At 44.3% G+C, this 18,629-nt stretch overlaps 1 protein-coding gene across 1 annotated transcript in view; it reads left to right on the top strand.

Moving 5' to 3' along the window:
* Positions 1–11,812: 11,812 nt before the first annotated feature.
* Positions 11,813–18,629, top strand: part of XPO4 (exportin 4) — a 76,891-nt gene continuing 70,074 nt past the window's right edge. The window contains exon 1 of the mRNA XM_068671164.1: positions 11,813–12,130. Coding sequence (XP_068527265.1) covers positions 12,047–12,130 — 84 coding nt within the window. The 5' untranslated portion in view covers positions 11,813–12,046. The remainder of the gene's footprint in view (positions 12,131–18,629) is intronic.

The following is an 18,629-nucleotide window of genomic DNA, read 5'->3' as shown; positions in this document are numbered from 1 at the left end:
GCTGCTCTTTCCCAGTTTGGAGCACAGTTCTGGGGTGATTGTGCCCATGGTACTCCTTTTCCATCCATGCTCATAAAGTCAGAGAATCATGGAATGGTTTGGGTTGGAAGGGGTCTACCTTAAAGTCCACCCAGTTCCAGCCCCCTGCCATGGGCAGGGACACCTCCCACCACACCAGGTTGCCCAAAGCCCCATCCAGCCTGGCCTTGAACACCTCCAGGGATGGGGCATCCACAGCTTCTCTGGGCAGCTTGTGCCAGGGCCTCACCACCCTCTGAGGGAAGAATTTCCTCCTTATAACTAATCTAAATCTCCTTTCTTTTAGTTTAAAAACATTTCCCCTTATTCTATCAAAGTGGTTGATAACCAGGCTTGATCAGTCCAGGGTGCCACTGATCAGCAGGTGAAGCTTGCATGGCTCTACCAGTGAGGGATGCAGTGTTTGCTAAAACTGCCTCGTGAGTGTTAAGAAGGTGCACCTGAGCACCCCAGGATGTTACCTCTCTCTGAATAGTGTCACAGCAGTGTTTCATGAGAAGTGGCCTCCAGCAATGGCAGCTGTTGAATTAATCTTTGTGCTCCAGCCTGCTTTCTCCTTCTTGTTCTTGCCTTTTGCACAGTGTCATGTAGTGCAGTTGCCATCCCTCCAAATGCCCTCTCAACAGCAGTGGCCAGTCCCATTTCATTGACACCATCTTCACCTAAATAGTTGGGCTCGAGAAACTAGATGCGCTCCTTCTAAATAAAGTTGTATTTATTAGCAGGGTTGGGTGGAAAAAAAATGCAATTGGCTGTTCTCAGACTAAAGTTAACGTAGTTGGCATCGTTATGGCAATATTTCAATGACACTGAGTAAAGCTGACCAATACGTATAGCTATGTCAGAGTTGGCACATCAGCCTCCGGCACTTTTCCTGCCAACTTGGTAATAACCACTTCCTGGCTAACAAACACGGTCTCAGAGTGTATTTGCCTTAATCACCTTGGCCTTCCGCTTCAGGGTTCATCCAGCCCAAAACAATGCTGTTGCATTTCTTTTTGTGTGGGCAGTTCTTTGTGTCAGAATGACGGCTAGCAGGGGGACAGGAGGGAGGACATTGCACCACCGAGTCTCAGAAAAGGGAGCTGCTGCTGGTGGCCTTGCTTCAGTGCTTGAAAGGTTCCTGTGCTGGATCCTACAGACCTGCTATTTCCCATTTTTCAGCATATTAGCATTGATAAGCTTTTACCTTAGATTACTCTAAATGAGTTATTCCTAAACACAGCTGCTGATAATAACGACGGCAGCAAATAGAAGCTGTTCCATATGAACACCTTGCAAGAATGGAGTTGCCAAACAGCAGCACTAGAGCAAACCAGGCATGGTCATAATATGACTTTTATCACAGGTGTCTAAACATACAAGTAGAAAACCTCCTTCAGCATTCTGTCCAGCACATAAATCCCTTGAATGCCCACCAGAAACAAACCCAATCTGACTCAGCATGACACCTTCTTGTTGTATGTGCTATTTCCCCCTCCTTTACCCATACCATGGTTTAGGATTTTGCCTTGATGATACCATTTTCTCACTCTAAGACAAGGTAAAGGACAAATTTCAGTCAGCATTTCTGTGCTAAAAATGGCACTACCAAGCTTCAGAGATGTCTGGCTCCTCTGCCACCCTGAAACTTGTCCCTCTGTGCCCTCTCAAGCACTTAGTGCCTGAGGGAGACCCTCCTCTGAGAGCAGCAGCAGCACTATCGCTGAGGCTAGCGAAACTGTTTATTTCAATAGCTCCAGTCATTTAGGCAGACTGTTTACCCTGATGCTCACTTTCAAATGACACTTTATGTAGAATTACTGAAAAATGTGCTGGCAGATGCTACAGCTAAGAATAACGTGAAGCAGTCAGGTGATTTGCATATGAAAAATTTCTGCTTGTGAAGATGAGTAACGCCACAGATCATTTTTGTTTACTTAAATTAAAATCCCCATTCGAATATTTCCCTGATGGCAAATTATTAATAGATTATCGACTTGGTTTTGAACTTAGAAGTTTTAAAATAAGATGTTAGAGCACTTACAAGTGATGTACAGAGACTGATTATAAATTAGGATCACTGCCTTCGTTTCTCTGAAACAGGAGCCTTATCTACAGTTTTAGATTGCATAGGACAATTAGTTTCACTGTTAAGTTTTACATTGATTGTTTGCTCATGAAGGTTTTTAAATTAAGAGTTAAGCTGACTTTAAATTTGGTATTTTTTCATATACTCTTATCATCAAGCATGCTTCTAAGGGTAATGTCCCCAGAATCCCCAGACCAAACCCCATCTGACCCCAGATGAGTAACTGGGACACTCATGTGTACAGTCTAGACCATCATGAGTCCTCAATCCCCGTGTTAAGGGTTTTTCCTTTGGAACAGATCGCATGCCGATTTCAGGTTATCAGCTCTCATCTCTGCCCCCACCCCATGCAGGGACTTCCTTGGGGATGACACCTGAAATAGGTCCTGAGGTTTAGCACACAAGATGAGCAGGTCACCAAGAAGAAAGGCCGGTTCTCGGATTCAATATTATGGATGTTGTCTTTATTCGCAAAATGCTTGCAAGCAAACCACAATTTTAGCACGCCTAGTTCGGGAAGGTGTAATCCCAGCAAATTGACTTGTTTACTACAAATAATGCTTTGAGTAGTTAATAAAAAAGCTGCTCATCTAAGAGAAATGTTGCCTTACATCACAATGTATTATTTCGGTGTGTGACTGCCTAAGTGAATTGTTAAGTATTTGCCTTTCTGGTCAGTGCAAGTGTAATCACAAAACAAAACAGTTCTGTGATTAGACATACCTGGGCCTTTATCCAAAGACACAAATAAACGTAACTTATTTCATCTGAATTTCCCTGAATAACCACGTGAATGTAACTTCACTGACAACATCAGACATGGACAACTAATAACAAATCATTGCTGAAATACTTTTAAACATTCATTCCTTTAATACTCTAATTGGGAAAGAAAATTGGGAAGTCTATAAAACATGCATCTTTCCACTTAACAATTCTCTTTGCTCCTTTTTTATTTGACTGAGCTTGCTAACATTTACCTAGCATACTTTCTGCACAAGACAATGATCTTCCAGCACTCTCATAGTATTTCTTAAAAATTGTGATAAAATAATGGAAAAAGGGAGAAGGAATTTATATTTATTCAGACTTTCAAGAGACTGTTCTAAGAAATTAAGTGGTTCTGAAAAGAGAATTGAAATAATCAAATGGAAATGAACTAGTTAAAAATACAAAAAACAAACAGATTTATGCTGTAACTGATAAAATTAAGAACAGGTGCCTCAAGGTTGTGTATTAATTCCATTATTGTTTAAGATAGTACCATCTGGAAAGGGAAATATTAGATAACAAATCTGTAGACTTTGCAATTAAATTAATTATCTTAAAAAACAGGAGCAGGCCACGGTACTCAAGGGAGATTTAATAAGAATATATGAATGGACAACCTGATATAAAATGAAAATTCAATAGTGACAATGCAATAAAACAAGCACTGGAGACAAAATATATATATATATAAATTATCTAGGCACCTTCAAAGGGTCTAAATTAATTTGATCATCTCAAGAAAAGCACCTGAGCATGAACACAGGCAGCTTATTGAAGCTCTGGTAAACATGCAGCATAGCCATGTAAGCACGTGAAATGTTACAATGGGCAGAGAACACAGAACAGAATTAAACAAATCTGCGGAGCATCTTCACGTGGCACCTTTCACCCAGCGCCACATCCACTCCAGATTTTTATTTATTTTTGATGGAGGTGAAAGAAGCAAAGTGAGGGGGGCATTTTGAAGGAGTGCCGTGGGGCTGCATGGACGACTGGAGATGTCTTGGCAGATCCTGTACCACACAGCACAGCTCTGAGCAAGGTGCTGAGGACACAGACTTAAGGAAAAAAATAAAAATAAAAATAAAAAATAAATAAATAACTGTGTATGAGAAGTGTTCACAAGTGCTCTTGTATATTTCTACACCCAAAAGCTAATGCTAAAATGTCTTCTGTCTTTGAAAAGGATAGTTTATTCCGGGTCTAATTGGTAAAGATGGGGATGGCATGCACTGAAGTCAGATCAGTCCCTATCTGCAGCTGTTTATTTACATCCCATTTCCTCCTGAGCATTTCATTTTCAGCAGCTCTAGGTATAAGGCATAGTATTACATCTACGTAAGGTCTAATCCAGAGTGGTAATGGCTATGTATCTATGCATTTATTCTGAAGAACCAAAAAAACTATGGACTCAAAGCATTCATTTATTCCAGACTAAATTTTCTGGAGTTCAGAAGTGATTGCTCTTTTGTCGCACAGAAAATGATTAGTTAAACGAGAGATGCTGAAGACTGTTAGAATGGAAACTGTCACAGAAAATTGATTGTATTGGAAAGAAAAAGGAGCAGAGGTTCATCAATCTTGACCGAATGCTTCTAGAGTCATAAAGATCAAACCACTAATACCTTTCCTCCCATTTTCTTGTCAGCGGCAGCTTTCAGCAGTGTACCCCAGCTAGGTTGACCAAAAGGATGGGCAGCACCTGACACATACAGATGGAGAAAAAGCAAGCAAGAAGTAGCAGCCACCTGGGACTGCTTGGCAACTTGTGGGAGAAAACACCTAACTGGGATATGGTGAGATATCTATGGGAAGAACTGTCTTACAGTACAATAATCTTACAGTACAATAATCTTACAATGTAATAATCTTACAATATAATAATCTTAAAATAACCACTTGGAAAGCTAGAGAGACACTACAGACTTGTTCACTGGCCTCCCAGAACTGCAGCTCCAAGTCTGGGGGACCAAAGAAAATCCTAACCTAGGAGAAACAGCTTGAAAGATTTATCCCCTGGTTCCCCCATGCTGACAGACCAGAGGTAGAGCAGCAGTGGCAGGATTTGCAGACCACCTTCTTCAGCTAAAGTCACAGAGTTGGCTGCCAAGGCACCCACTGTGTCAGACCTCAGAGGAAGCAAAGCAGGGGCAAGGCTCTGAACTGCTACCCAAGGGGCTGGCTGGAGGTCTCACAGAGCTCCCACGAGGAAGTAATGAGTAAATAAACGGGAGTGGGGTACTTAAACGGGATGGGGGCAGAGCTTCGGAAAGGGTGGTTAATCTGAATTTTTTACAGAGCTGCTTGGGACTCTCAAGGCCCTCCTGCAAGATGGAGAGAAATGGAATTCCTGTCTGGAATTTATTAGAGGGAATAGGAGCTTCTGTACAGCTGTTTACCTGAATTGCCTCGTGCAGGGCTGATTCTAACACTGACACTCTGCAGGCAAGGCCTTGAGGGGCTGCTGATGAAAAGTAGAGGTTGTATTTCTGCCACAAAGACCTCATCGCAAGGGGGCATGTCAGGGGGTGGAAAGACTAAAAATAGGCCCAATTTTAATACTTTTACAAATGGCTTGAGAACAAAAAGTAGAGCATGATAATGAAATCTGCAAATAGTATTCAGGCACATTGAGTAAAAAATTACCGAAAGTAATGTAAAAGGAAAACCTAAATGACTTTGATGTATGGAATTATTGAAATGGAGTTTCTTATTGTAAGACTTCTGGGATTAGAACCCTAAAACCCCTGCTGTAATGTATGTACGCTTATCAGGTGATTTTAAGAGTAATAAGGCACTAAAATGATGCAGACCTGAAACCAGGGAAGGCAATTTTACAACCTTGGTATATGCATTTCTAACAGAGCTACAGAAAAAGCAATGCCCTTGTAAATTGCAGCCTGGAGTATCACTTACCATTTTGGTGGTCATTTTTTGAGACTGATCAACTCACGTTAGAAGAGAAGTGCTACTAGGATCAAAGAGACAGAATTTATTTCTGGGAAGAAACCTGTTCTAATTCTGTACGAACTAGCAAAATGATGAATGAGGGCAACGTATCTTTCTAAATATACCTGGAATAAACACCAAGAAGGAAGAAAATCTAATTAGGATAAGGAAGAGTATCGACTCCTGTGCCAGCAAGCTGGCTGCAAATGGAGTGGAAGTAAATAAGCTGGAAGTCAGAAGAACTGCAACTCTCAGAAGTCACAGGACAGCTGTTCAATAATTGCTGTGAGGACAAAAAACCTGGATTCTTGCTTTTTCTGCAGGACCAGTGAAAGCCTGGCTGTGACTTGTAAACTACTGAGAAGAAGGAAAAAACATCTCTTAAGGAAGTGGCCATGGAAATAAACTGTTGGAGTGTTGGAGGAAGCCATTTGCAGGTATCCTTAGAGCAGGGTCAGAACAGAATGATCTCGCAGAGAAGAGACTCAGTATTACAGCCTCCACTAATCAAAGGGATGACTTAATCTTCAGTGAATGACACTTAACATGAAACAAGTCAGTGTCTAGAGACAGTAGCCTAAAATACTCCGGTGCCACATTGATCCCTTTTGGGTTGGCAAGCTTCACAACAGCCTGGGATGAAAGAGGCAATAAGCTGGCAATCTGAGTCAGCATTGTGTGTGCTTGAGCATAGATATCTGCTGCATGAAGATTTTTTAAGGGTTTGCTACAGACAGATGAAACAGGCTAGCTTAAACTATCATGCTAGTATATAGTGTACCAGTAACATGTTCCCAAATAGCACAGTAGTCAGCACGGAGGCTTTGTGAAGGAAAACACACACGTTTTCCAAATAGTTACAGTTACTGCTGATAAACTTCCAAATGTGAGATACACGCAGCATATCTTAGTCAACTAGTCACAAATCCCAAAGATAACTCTGAAGGTCAAAGCAGCTAAACTCAGTGACTGTCCCGTTTTATGCTTGTTTTAAGCAACGCTTATGCTCTTGCTACTGTAGTTTTGAGTACAGGAATAAGTGTCACAAGATGCCAAAAGCAGACATCTAGCAACACTGCTGCCATCCACCTATCTTACATTTTTTTTCTCATACTGATGTTTTGACTCCCGGTGTCACACAGATCTACCCCCACGTAACGCCTAGCTGGTGAGAGGCCAGGTTAAGTGTGAGGCCTTCACTCAAATCCCTAATATTTCACCTCTTCCCAATTAACCTTACTTACAACAGACCCCATCCGTAGCCAAACTCCATTCTTAACTAAACCAAGAACTCCGAGGTTTGCTCAGGGCTATAGTAATGAGCACCGAGTGACTAATTTGGCTTTGTAGCATTGTTGTTTTGTAAGAAATACACTGAAGAGCCAATGGTCTAATTCAGAGCACAAACAATTTGAATTAGGAGATCTCTTTTCTTCTTCAGATACCAAATAAGCTTATTTTTAATTGCTCCCAATGAGGATCTTGTTGTCTGCTTGCAGTTGTCAATCTTCAGTGCTGTTACAAATACACCCCAGAAACCAAGCCACCCTCGTGAAACAAAACAAACAGTAAAAATATGAAGTCTGGTTTAAGCCCCTCAGCAGAGCAATGCAAGAGCAGACAGGCAAAGACAGATGCTCTCCTAGAGCAAATTCCTAGCATTTGTTTCATCATTTTGATTCATCCCGCACTTCCTCAGCAAGGAAGGTAAGGTACCTCCTACAGACAAGCTGCTGTTATTACAGAGCTCTCATTTACAGCTGGATCTTAATTTATTCACTAGAACTTGGAGGATAATGAAAAGTGCACTGTTCTCTGTGTCCTGAAAGGACATGGGAGCAAGGGAGAAGTGGATAGTGATTACATGATGTCAGGGCATGGCAGAAGCTGTGAGGGGCTGGAACCTGCTCTGGATGATGAGACGTGCAGCCCAAGCACGTGTGAGAGCTGTGAGGGAGAGGATTGTGAACACCAAGATGAATTTTCATTCTTAGGCTCAATCTGAAGCCTACAATTGCTTTATCAGCTCAAAAATGTATAAACATTCCCAATTTATTAGTTCAAGCATGGCCAAACACAAGTTGGTTATCAGCTATGGGCAGAGACACTTTCCAATCAAAAATTTTGCTTTCTCAAACTTTAAACCTATTTTCCAAAAAAGTGGTTTTCTAAAAAAAAAAAAAAAAAAAATCAGTTCAAACCTTCAACTTTATTTTTCTCTGTTCTCAGCAGTGACTACCATTTTAGTGTAAGTATATAATTACTTTATGCTATAACAGGTACCTTGCACAGAAACTATATTCCAAAAAATTTACTGAGGCTACTTGTATTGAAATCAACTGAGGTAATTTTTATTGAAATCTAGCTAAGGTATCAGAAGGAATTACACAGAACTGTTTGAAACGATCCTGCCAAGTAGTTCACAGTGGTGGGAGATCTCTGTCATTGGAGATGAACATCTTTTGGGACAGCTGGAACAGGTATCACTGGCTGGAGCCACCACTCTGAGCAGATTTCTGATAGTTGCTGGTGAAAAGACAGCAGTAAGCCAGAAGATATTGCTGGAATTTAGTCCAGAATGTATTTGCAGCTTATTTGCAGAATTTATTGCAGGACTTGTTGCAGAAATTTGACCAGTGAAGTTTGAGGAAAGGTGCCTAGGAGAGCAAGCAAACGAGACATCCTGGCCAGAGAACTGAGGTCGATTGAAAAGTAAACACAGGCTAGGTGGGAAGAAATCTCCTGAATACATTTGGGAAATGGGAAGGAAACAGTCTTAGCAATTGGGGGGATCTCATCCGTGTCCCTAAATCCCTGACGGGAGGGTGCAGAGAGGCCGGAGCCAGGCTCTGCTCAGTGGTGCCCAGTGCCAGGACAGGAGGCCATGGGCACAGCCGGGCACCCAGGAGGCTCCCTCTGAGCACCAGGCAGCACTGCTGTGCTGGGCGGGTGACAGAGCCCTGGCACAGGCTGCCCAGAGAGGCTGTGGGGTCTCCTCCTTGGGGAGCTCCAAAAGCCGCCTGGACATGGGCCTGGGCAGCCTGCTCTGGGTGTCCCTGCTTGGGCACGGCTGGCACCAGGTTGCCTCCTGAGATCCAAGCTCAGCCATTCTGTGATTCTGTGATCTTTCCTGGTGTTGCCGTGTGTGTACATATTAATGTCTGATCAACATATATTTTATAATAATAATAACTTTTTTATTGGCTCATTTGTCTTAACATTTTAATCTTTGACCAAAACTAGCACAAGTTGGATGCTTTCAACTGTGAAAGAAAGCAAGACAGAGAACAAATTGCTAAAGCAAAAAGCACAGGCTCCATTACCAGCAACACCCTTTCTGGCCTGGCTGTGAGTCCAAAAGCTTTGAACTATTTTAAGAATATTAACACCACAAAAGAGGGAAGTGTTAAGGAAGAATTTGATGCATCTTTTTTAGCCAACAGCAGAAATAGCTTCAGCATTCCTTCTGACAAGATAAATGGACAATCAGCTTTTCTAAGACCAGTCAAGAGAACATTGAGATTGTAATGCAGCTGGGAGAAAATGTGACCACTGGAACATGTTCATTTTTAATGCAGATTACTCCACTCGGTCTTCCCACTGGAAATACGGGCAAGATGCACTCGATGACAATATAGTAAAATGCAAGGTTTTTTTGCTGCACATATTGTATACGTCTGCAGAAATAAATAAGTAAATAAGTAAAAATGGGAGGATTTAATTAACATACTGCCTTCGAAGTATGCTCAGATAGAGAAAAAAAATACAGGAGGAGAAGGGAAAGACACAAACTGACCAAACTACAATGGGTATGCAGGGAACCAGTAGATGGGCCCCTAAGATGCCATGCAAAGTGCTCTACCTGAGATGGAATAACCCCAGCACACACTGGGGACTCATTGAAAGAGGACTCTGGAGGAACTGGTGGACTATATCATGGCTGAGAAGAGCAGGGCTGCTCCATGAGGGCAGCTCACATAGGTACAGGCAGGACAGTGACCTCAGGATTTGGGCAGGACTGGGCTGGTGATGCTGTTGTTGACAGTCCAAGAACAAGGTGAGATGACCAGGCAGGTCCAGGGCTCTGCCAGAAAGTCTAGTCAGGAACAGCAGGATATAGAGAAAAGCTCCATGCAGGAGAACGGGACAGAGACAAGGCTACATATTAAACAGGTCCATCTAGGAAGTCCAATTAATAAGACAGGAGACAAGACGGGGCACAGGTAAACCTGCAGCATTGCACATGCTAAAGTCCCTGGTGAGGCTGTCAGGACAACCAGTCAGAAGTCCTGGAGGGAAACCCAAGAGCTTCCTTTTAGTACCTGAGTTTATCAAGAAGATGGAGCAAAACTCCTTACTGAGGTGTATGGCAGGTGGATGAAAGACAGTAGTCATACAGGGAGGTTCTGATTTAAAGTCTGATTTAAGGGGAAAAAGCTTCATTGTGGCAACCATCAAGTATGAGCACAGATGGGCCGTGCACTCCCTGTTCTTGTAGGTTTTCAAGACCCATCTGGCAATGCCCTAAGCAACGTTGTCCATTGAGCAGAAGCTTGGTGTGGAGACTTTTTGAGTGCCCCCATCCTGAACAATATAATGCTGTTTCTATTGATCCCAATAGAATTGATTGTTTCTATTGATTCTATTGAGTGTGCTGCTGAATGCACAAATCCACAGGCGAATGGAGGACCTTTAAGCAGGCTGAAGAAGTTGTTGAAGAATCTCATTTTGGATACAAGTTACAAATACAGAAATACTCACCTGAAGTAGTGCCTTACTGAACGCAGTATTCCTTAAAACAGCTTTTCCAGCGATTGATTTTTTTTTGACATCACTGCTTTGTATGCATATTTCTAGTTCCTTAGCTTATTTTACTGTTCTTTAGACTCATTGTATATTGCAGTTTGTCCAACAAGCACACTTCAGGACCTGTGTGCTGTCACACTCTCACTGCCTTTGACCTCCTCCATCTCTGCCTGTTGGTTCCATTTTCCTTACACTTCTCTCTCCCCTAGTGCAGCCCTGCTGAGCTCCCCACACTCTTCAACAGTGAAACTAGGATAGAACAACACGCTGAAATACGTTTAATGTTTTAACGTGAATTACATTGCATCTTAGGCAAATTACAAAATTGAGCTTTTACATAGTTTGACTGCTATTTCTAACCCTGTGGAGTAGTAAGCACTGCCACGTCCTCTTGGGCCCTGAAAGCTGCCCTTTCTTGGGGAAAAATACTGACACCCTTCAGTCTTCTCTTCAATAAGTTGTATTTCTTACTGTCATCCTGTCTCCTCGATGTCTTCTTCCTTCCATTATTATCCTGCATCCCTTGCGTGCAAACGCTGGACATTTACACTCATTTCACACCACCAGGTCCCAGCGATACTTTCCAAACCCCATAAACTTCAGCACGGGGGAGGCCAGCTCTGGCCTCTCGAGCACTGGGAGGACCAGGGCTGCCGCCACAGCACTGTGTCCGGAGCAGGGTGGCCGGGGAGGGTCTGTGTGCCAAGCAGTGGGTGCTGTTATGTGCCTGACCCAGCAGGGATGGTCCAGTTGGCCTGTGCAGGACTTCTGATTTAAGTTCATCTGAAGGTATCAAAGCTTGTGCACTCCAAGGCTGCTCCAGCGTGCGATCTATGTGCAGTGACAGTATTTCACAACCTGAAGCACAGGGGGTTCGGGCTCAGTATGAAGGGGCACTTCTGTGCTGTGAGGTGACAGAGCGCTGGGACAGGCTGCCCAGAGAGCCTGTGGGGTCTCCTCCTCTGGAGATACCCAAACCCTACATGGATACCATCCTATGCAACGTGCTCTGGGTGACCCCTCCAACAAACCAACCCTACCTCCCCACACCTCTCCCCTCACTCCCCAACCTCCCCAACCCCCGAGCGGCGGGGGGCAGCCTCGAACCCCGCTCCCCAGCACCGCCACCACCGCGGGCTCCTCCCCGGCTCCCCCGCGGGGCCCGCCCCGGAGGCGGGCGCGCAGGGCCGGGCGGTGGGCGGCGGGCGGTGGGCGCTGCGTGCGGCGGGGCCGCTCGGAGCCGGGCGGTGGCGGTGGAGGTGGCGGTGGCGCTGGGGCTGCCCGCGGCCATCGCGCTGCCTGAGGCGGCGGCTCCGCCGCTCGGGCCGGGCGGCGGGGCCGCGGGCGGGATTGGCTGCGCGGCCGCCGGGCCCCAGAATGCAGCGCATGGCGCGTCATTGAACGGAGACCATGATGATGGCGGCGGCGGCGGCGGCAGCGGGGGGGGCCCCCGAGGTGATCGCCCAGCTGGAGAACGCGGCCAAAGTGCTGATGGTGAGGGCTTCGCCTCCCCCCCCCCCTTTACCCTTTCTCCTTCCCCTCTCCGCTTCTCCTTTCTCTCCGCGTTTCTTTTCCAGAGTTTTCTCCGTGCGGAGCCTCCCCCCCCCCCTCCATTTCCCCCCTCCGCTCGCACGTGGAGGGGGGAGCCTGGTGGAAGGGGGGCTCCCCGGGAAAGTTTTGGGGCTGCGCTGGATGGGGGGCAGTGGGGGCAGCAAGGGGGACGGGCAGGTCCCAAAAAACGCCCCCCCCCCCCCCACGGCACGGCTCCCTGCCAGACTGGAGGGTTTGGTGCCGAAACGTGGGCAGGCGGTGGGGGGTGGTGGTGGTGGTGGTGGTGGTGGAGGGGTTGGAAGGGAACCGAGCAGGATTTGGGGAGGTTTGTCCCTTATGGGCAGCGTGCAGAGCCTGTGGGGTAAGTACTGGGCTGGAGCAAAGCTTCAGCAGTGGGTATCCTCCTAAAAATACACCTGGCTTCCAAAATCAGCCTGGAAAATGCTGAATATCGTTCCAAATGAGAAACTAAGATACCAACAAACACCGATCCTTTAAAGAAGAAAACCCACCACCACCAAAACTTTTCAAAGCACACACACGGTGATCCCTTTTGGGCTTGGCTTTGCTTTTGGTTCACGCGTGCCTTTGCAGAACTGAGCTGCACAGGTCGTTAGGCAGCCTCGTGATCTCCCTGCCTTGCTTTCTTTTAAATAATGCAGTGCTGTAATTACCAGAAGTGCTCGACTGTGTAGAGGAAATACGTAGTGAGTATGAGTATGACACACAACTTGGCTGTGGAAGGAAGCCCCGAGTTAGGTAGGTTTTGGTATCAGGCACGTGGGGTGGCATCTCCAGCATTGTGCATCCATGCTGGGAAACTTAATGCTGCTCGTGGTGGCAGTTTCCCTAGCCACAGAGAGGAAAACGCCTATTAATGTGGAGACAAAGTAATCAGAAATGTCAGTGCAGTGAAATGATGCCAGCCTTTTATGGCAGCCTTGATGCTTCTGTTGGAGAATAGGTGCTAAACTTGCTGGTTAAACTCTGTCTCCAGTCTGCAAACACATGGCTGTTAGGATCTTTGCTGATATCCCTACTTTCCTCTCTCCCTCCAACCTCTATCAGTATGAAAAAGGACTTGTTGCAGGCGTGAGCTGCTGCTTGTTTGTTTGTTTGTTTGTTTTTTTCCCCTCCAGAGCTGCTCTTGGAAGTCCCATAGACATCCCTGAACTGGTAAGAGTTAGTTTAGATCCCTCTTCCTGAGGAAGCGGTGTAAAACAGAGAGATTTCTGGAAGCTGTCTGTCAGGCTGAGGAACCCGATCAGGCTTTAAGGCAGGCTGGCTATGAGGGCTGTGGGAACTGCTAATGGTTCCTGCCCCATGCCTCACGTCCCAAGAACCAGCAGGTTTTTGGGGTGACAGCGGAGAGGAGTTGATACAGCTGCACGCCATGAAGGTGGATGTGGGACCCCCTGCCCTGAAAGGGTCAAACAAAAAGGCCTGTTCCTTCTCACTGGCAACTGTGGACAAATGAGAGCAAAATCCTGTTGCAGGACTGCACCTGGACAGTGATAATCCTCGTTTAAACTTCCTATACCGTTTGATAAAATCTTGTAAAACGTCTGTTTGGAGCTGGGGGCAATGTGTAGTTTGTGTGTGGCAGCTGGGAGGCACGAACTGATCAAACAAACAGATAGGATTAATTATTTATGTAAAAATCCGAGGACCAGGGGGAGGAGGATGGTGAACCTGGTACTGGTAATGGAGGTCAGCAGAGGCTGGCGCATGGAGCCATACCTGAAAAATGAGCTGTGAGTGGTCTGACAGATGGCAGCAAGATTTAACTGGGCAGGGAGTGGCGAGGAGAGAGATGGTTTGCTCTCCTCACCTGGCAGTCCATGCAAAATTCAGTTGGGAATGAGGTGGTGTAAAGTATCTGAGGATGGAGCAGGGAGCTGTGGCAGTTCATGTTGTTTTCAAGCTGAGATACAGAACCGTGGGCGAGAAGAATGGACTAGAGGAATTTAGACATTAAAAAAATAAGGAAAGTTTAATTAACTTTCCTATAGGGTAAGTATGGATCACCTTGAGCTCTCTAAATATTTGATGAGTATTTTAATAATTCTTTTTATTTTTTTATTGCTTTGGGTTAGTGGAGTTTTCCTTTGGAAAACCACTTTTTGTGTGTCAGATACAAGATAAATTTATTCTGAGCTCGCAAATTGCTGATCTTTACGGGCTTTACGAATCATGGCATGCAGTGTCTGAAAACTGGAGAGATTTCAATCTGTTCTCTCACCAGGTTTCTCTTACAGCTGTGTAAAAATGCTTGTCCTTTATTACAATAATGCCTTTCAAGGAGCCCGTGTTCAAAAGGTAGGGTTTCGAAAATGATTGAAATTCAGTACAAGTTAAAGAGTAGTTAGGTGAAGTTGTCATTAGCTGCCAAATAGGACTTTGAATGCTGGTCCTATGGCAGTTTTCTTTGGTGTGTATAAGAGTATTTGCCATACTAAAAAGTACACACTTTTTTTTTTTTTCCCTACTTGCTTCCTTTCCAAGCTGTGTGTTTAATGTAAGCTTCCCACAATGCCTTGTAGCTTAAACCCAAAATGCTGTGCCGTAGTTCAGTGCCACAGGCTGCTCTGTACCTTTGACCTGTGCGACTCTGGCTTGGTGAAGACTGTGCACACCAGAATCTGTGTGAAATGAAGTGAGTACAATGCTGCTCCATTTCCGAACTGTGGCACCCCTTAACTAAAAGGAAACATACATTACTCTTATGTTCTGTTTAGCTCAGGTGGTAATTAATGCTAAATGTAATTAATATTAGTTGAGCATTGTTTTAATAACTCTTTGTGGATTAGGAGGACAGGCTGCATTATTAAGGAAGGAAATGTAAGCTTCATCCCATAGGTGAGAGCATGAAGTCAGAAGTGTACACAAGAATTTTAGTAATTGTTGGCGGTTTATTACAGCAGATTGACATTTCTTTAGCATGTAATGTTCTGTGTCACCTAAATCTAAATCCACAGGTTACAGCTTGTTCCCTGGGCCCCTCCAAAACGGGATGCTCTGTTCCTACCTGCAGCTTCACTTTCTCCCTTGTGACCTGCACCGAACATATTAATATTGCAAAGAGGACATAAGAATTAAACAAGGGAATGGATTTCTGTCAGGTTAGCGAGATGAATTGATGATCTCTGCAGCCATTTAAGTTGCAGAGCTAGCACAAGGAGGGGGCTGAAATTAGATTGTCGGACATGTGCAGGGCCAGTGTGCCTCATTAGCACTGATGAGCCGTCAGATTGGCACAGTTGTATCATACACCTTCAGCGTAAAATTTGTTTGCCAAGTCAGACCGTCTGGGTATTAGAAATGCAAGGCACACAGCAAAGAGATAAGAGGTTACAACTTTCAGAAAGGGAAATTCCAGCTGGATAGAAGGAGAAAACTTTCATAGTAAGTATGGTTGGTGGAGGCAGTGGGACAGGCTGCCTGGAAAGGCTGTGGGATCTCCCGTCTTTGGAGAAATCTAAAACTTGACAGAATGAGATCGTGAGTGACCTCATCTAACTTTGAAGCAAGTTCTTTTTTTGGCAGCAGTTTGAGCTGAGTGGCATCCAGAGGTTCCTGCCATCCTTTGCAGTGTGCACTGGGTGGCATTAATGGACAGGTTCAAGAACATCTGAGCAAAGGCTTTTGCAAAATAATTCCCTTATTTACACGTTTTTAAATGTTCTTTTCTCACCATGGTCTGTTTTGGGGGTGATGGTGGAGGAGATTCACACATTTCTTTCTTCTTGGGGTATTTCTTAGTTTGTAATGTATCTTGCCCAACTGAGGCTAAAGTTGGGTAGTCTGACTGTGGTCAAGTGAACTTGTCTGTCAGATGTTTCAGTAAGCTTGTAGAGTAACAGCATAAGGGAACACGTTAGTATTCTTAAAACCTAAGAACAAATTGTTTGCATCATCTAAGCTGACAGTTTGTGTGGGATTTTCTTTTGACCTGTCTTCCTTGGAGTTTGGACCACGACAATCCTCCTCCGTTTTCTAAGTTCAGTTTCTCATTGCGGCCTGCCTTCTTTGTAGGGCATTTCTTCAGGTCATGATACTTGAATAATGGTAAGGATGAAAGGAAGAGATGTACCAGCTCTCATTTTCTTATGGCAGGTTACCTGTTGGAAGAAATCCAGACAAATGAATCACTTCAATGCTGAGACTTGTTGAAGTCTTCCAGGTCATCACCTAACAAAACAAGCTGGACGTATGCCATAATATTATGGCAGGATTAGACCAAACATCTGCCTAGCTCAGTTCCATTTCCAGCAGTGGCTTCTAGCTGCTGATTTAGAAGAAGGGCCTCAAAAAATAGAGATAATCCTTTTACTGGTATACACTTTACCGTATTTGAATTATTATCTTCAAGAGCTTCAGGTAGTGTCGTTGCTTAATGATTATTGATGAAATTTTCTTCCACTCATATATCTAGTTGTTTCTGGAATAAATATATATTCTTGTTTTTCTTAGGCTTTTATATTATATTTGTCTAGTAGTAATGAGTTTTACAGGAGTTTTTTGAGGGAAAGAACAAAAGAAAACATTCTGTTACTTGAGAGAAGCCTGCTGTTTGAGCATTTCATTCAGTATTGAATTACGAGATGTACCAACTCATCGTGCTGGGTTTTCTTCTACTGTACACTTTGATTTTTTTGGTGTCTGTCACACTGCACCCTCCTGTCATCTTCTATACCTGGTCAGCTTTTCAAGTAGGCGATGTCCTGTACAACTGATCGTCCCTGTATTTGTCTGTACGATTTATGAGATGGACCGACCAGAACTGTGTTCATTTGTGCTGTGGGAACATGAGGAGTTTCGATGGCTGTAAATTTTTGGTATGCTTCTGTATTCCTTTCCTAGCAGTACTTAACGTTATGCTTTTTCTTTATTACTTCAGCGCATTGAGGTGGTGTTCTCAGAGGACTATGCTCAAGCAGTCCAGATCTTTTTCTGGAGTGGTACAAAGTAATGCAAGAGCCCATCATTGTGTATGTATAGGTGTTCCAGCTTTTGCTTAAGAACTGGTGTGGCTGGTGTGTTTTACAGGCACGCAGTTCAGGTTACAGTTTGGGAATAAGTACACGCAGTGCGCGGCATGTTAATGAAACTTTCACCTGGGAGCAAACGTGCATGGTGTGTACCCAAAGCAGACGGTGCCGAGGGTGAGGAGGTGACGGCAGGAATGTGAAGATTGCTGCAGCTTCTGATATCTTTAAAAACAAACTTAGCATCTAGTGAAACGGGGCTCTTCGCACGTAGGGTTTGTTTTTTGATTGTTTCACAGAGTGAGTGTTCATCTCAGCCCGTGATGCTTCTCACTCGTTGCACGTGTTGGTGTTGCCTTAGCATGTTTCTCTATTTTGTTCTGAGATGTTAATGAAAATACTGTGTGTCTGCTTCTAGAATTGTCCGTCAGGGAGCTTCATTAGTTGATAACTCCATCTGGGTAATTCTTCTTCCGGCACTACCTACTGTTTTCTTCCCTTTAACCTGCTTCCTAAGAGCCTTACTGTTGGTACAATAATCTGTGTTCATTAGTTAATTAATGGCCCTCCATATGGAGGGGTGGAAGGAGTTCTCCTGATTAGTAAGTTGATGGTGCTGGCACAAGCAGGGAAGTGATAAATTCCTTTTCGTGAGTTTCTGGCATTGTTTTGATACTAAAAAGTCTGTCTAGGTTAGGTATACCTGGGAGAGTTTCTTCCACTTTGGTGTCCTGGCTTGATGTAAGGTTGGGATTTGGGATTAAGGTGGTTGTGTCTTCCATTTTACCAAGGACAAATGTATTCCTCATATCTATCTCCTTTCCAGCTTTCTGGGTTCCCTTGGTTTCCCCAGAACTAAAGGAAGTGGAATGGATAGCCTGTGCTGGGGCAGTGACCGTGGTATAGGGGATGCTGTAAAATCTGGAGCAATTCTGATGCCTAGTGGGGTGTGTGAGTGGCATTAAAAAACACACATGTGCTGGGAGATGTGTAGAAGGGAGGCTGTCAGATCTGAACAGGAGACATTGACACAATCAACAACCTTCAGGTCTTTTTGCATTCCTTTAAAGTCTGTCTAAACCACCCTGTTGAGCTTGGGGTAGTTGTTGGAATAGGGAGGGGTTGGGAAGTAGATGCAGGGAGGAAAAAAATATTTTTTTTAAACTGAAATTATTTTCACTGTGTTGCATTGTAAGCAATTGTGCTGCCTCGACTGAGATGAAAAAGGATGTCTGTGCTCCCAAAAGAAACTTTGGTCAAATTGTGCTGTTAATCCACTTAGGAAGTAGCAGATATGCTTCTCTTTTACCTTCAGATCAGGGCTGATTTCATTTTGTTCTTTTTTTTTTTTTTTAATGGGAAATACATTTAAAGTTATTGGGCTTAATATAGGAGCAATGAATGATAATCTATTGTTCGTGTTACTTTATAACAGAGAAGCCTTTATAGTGGTG

The sequence above is a fragment of the Anas acuta genome, chromosome 1, assembly GCF_963932015.1.
Source record: "Anas acuta chromosome 1, bAnaAcu1.1, whole genome shotgun sequence".
NCBI lineage: Eukaryota > Metazoa > Chordata > Aves > Anseriformes > Anatidae > Anas > Anas acuta.
Note: the sequence above shows the minus strand (reverse complement) of the source record. Positions and strands in the feature narration are given on the sequence as shown.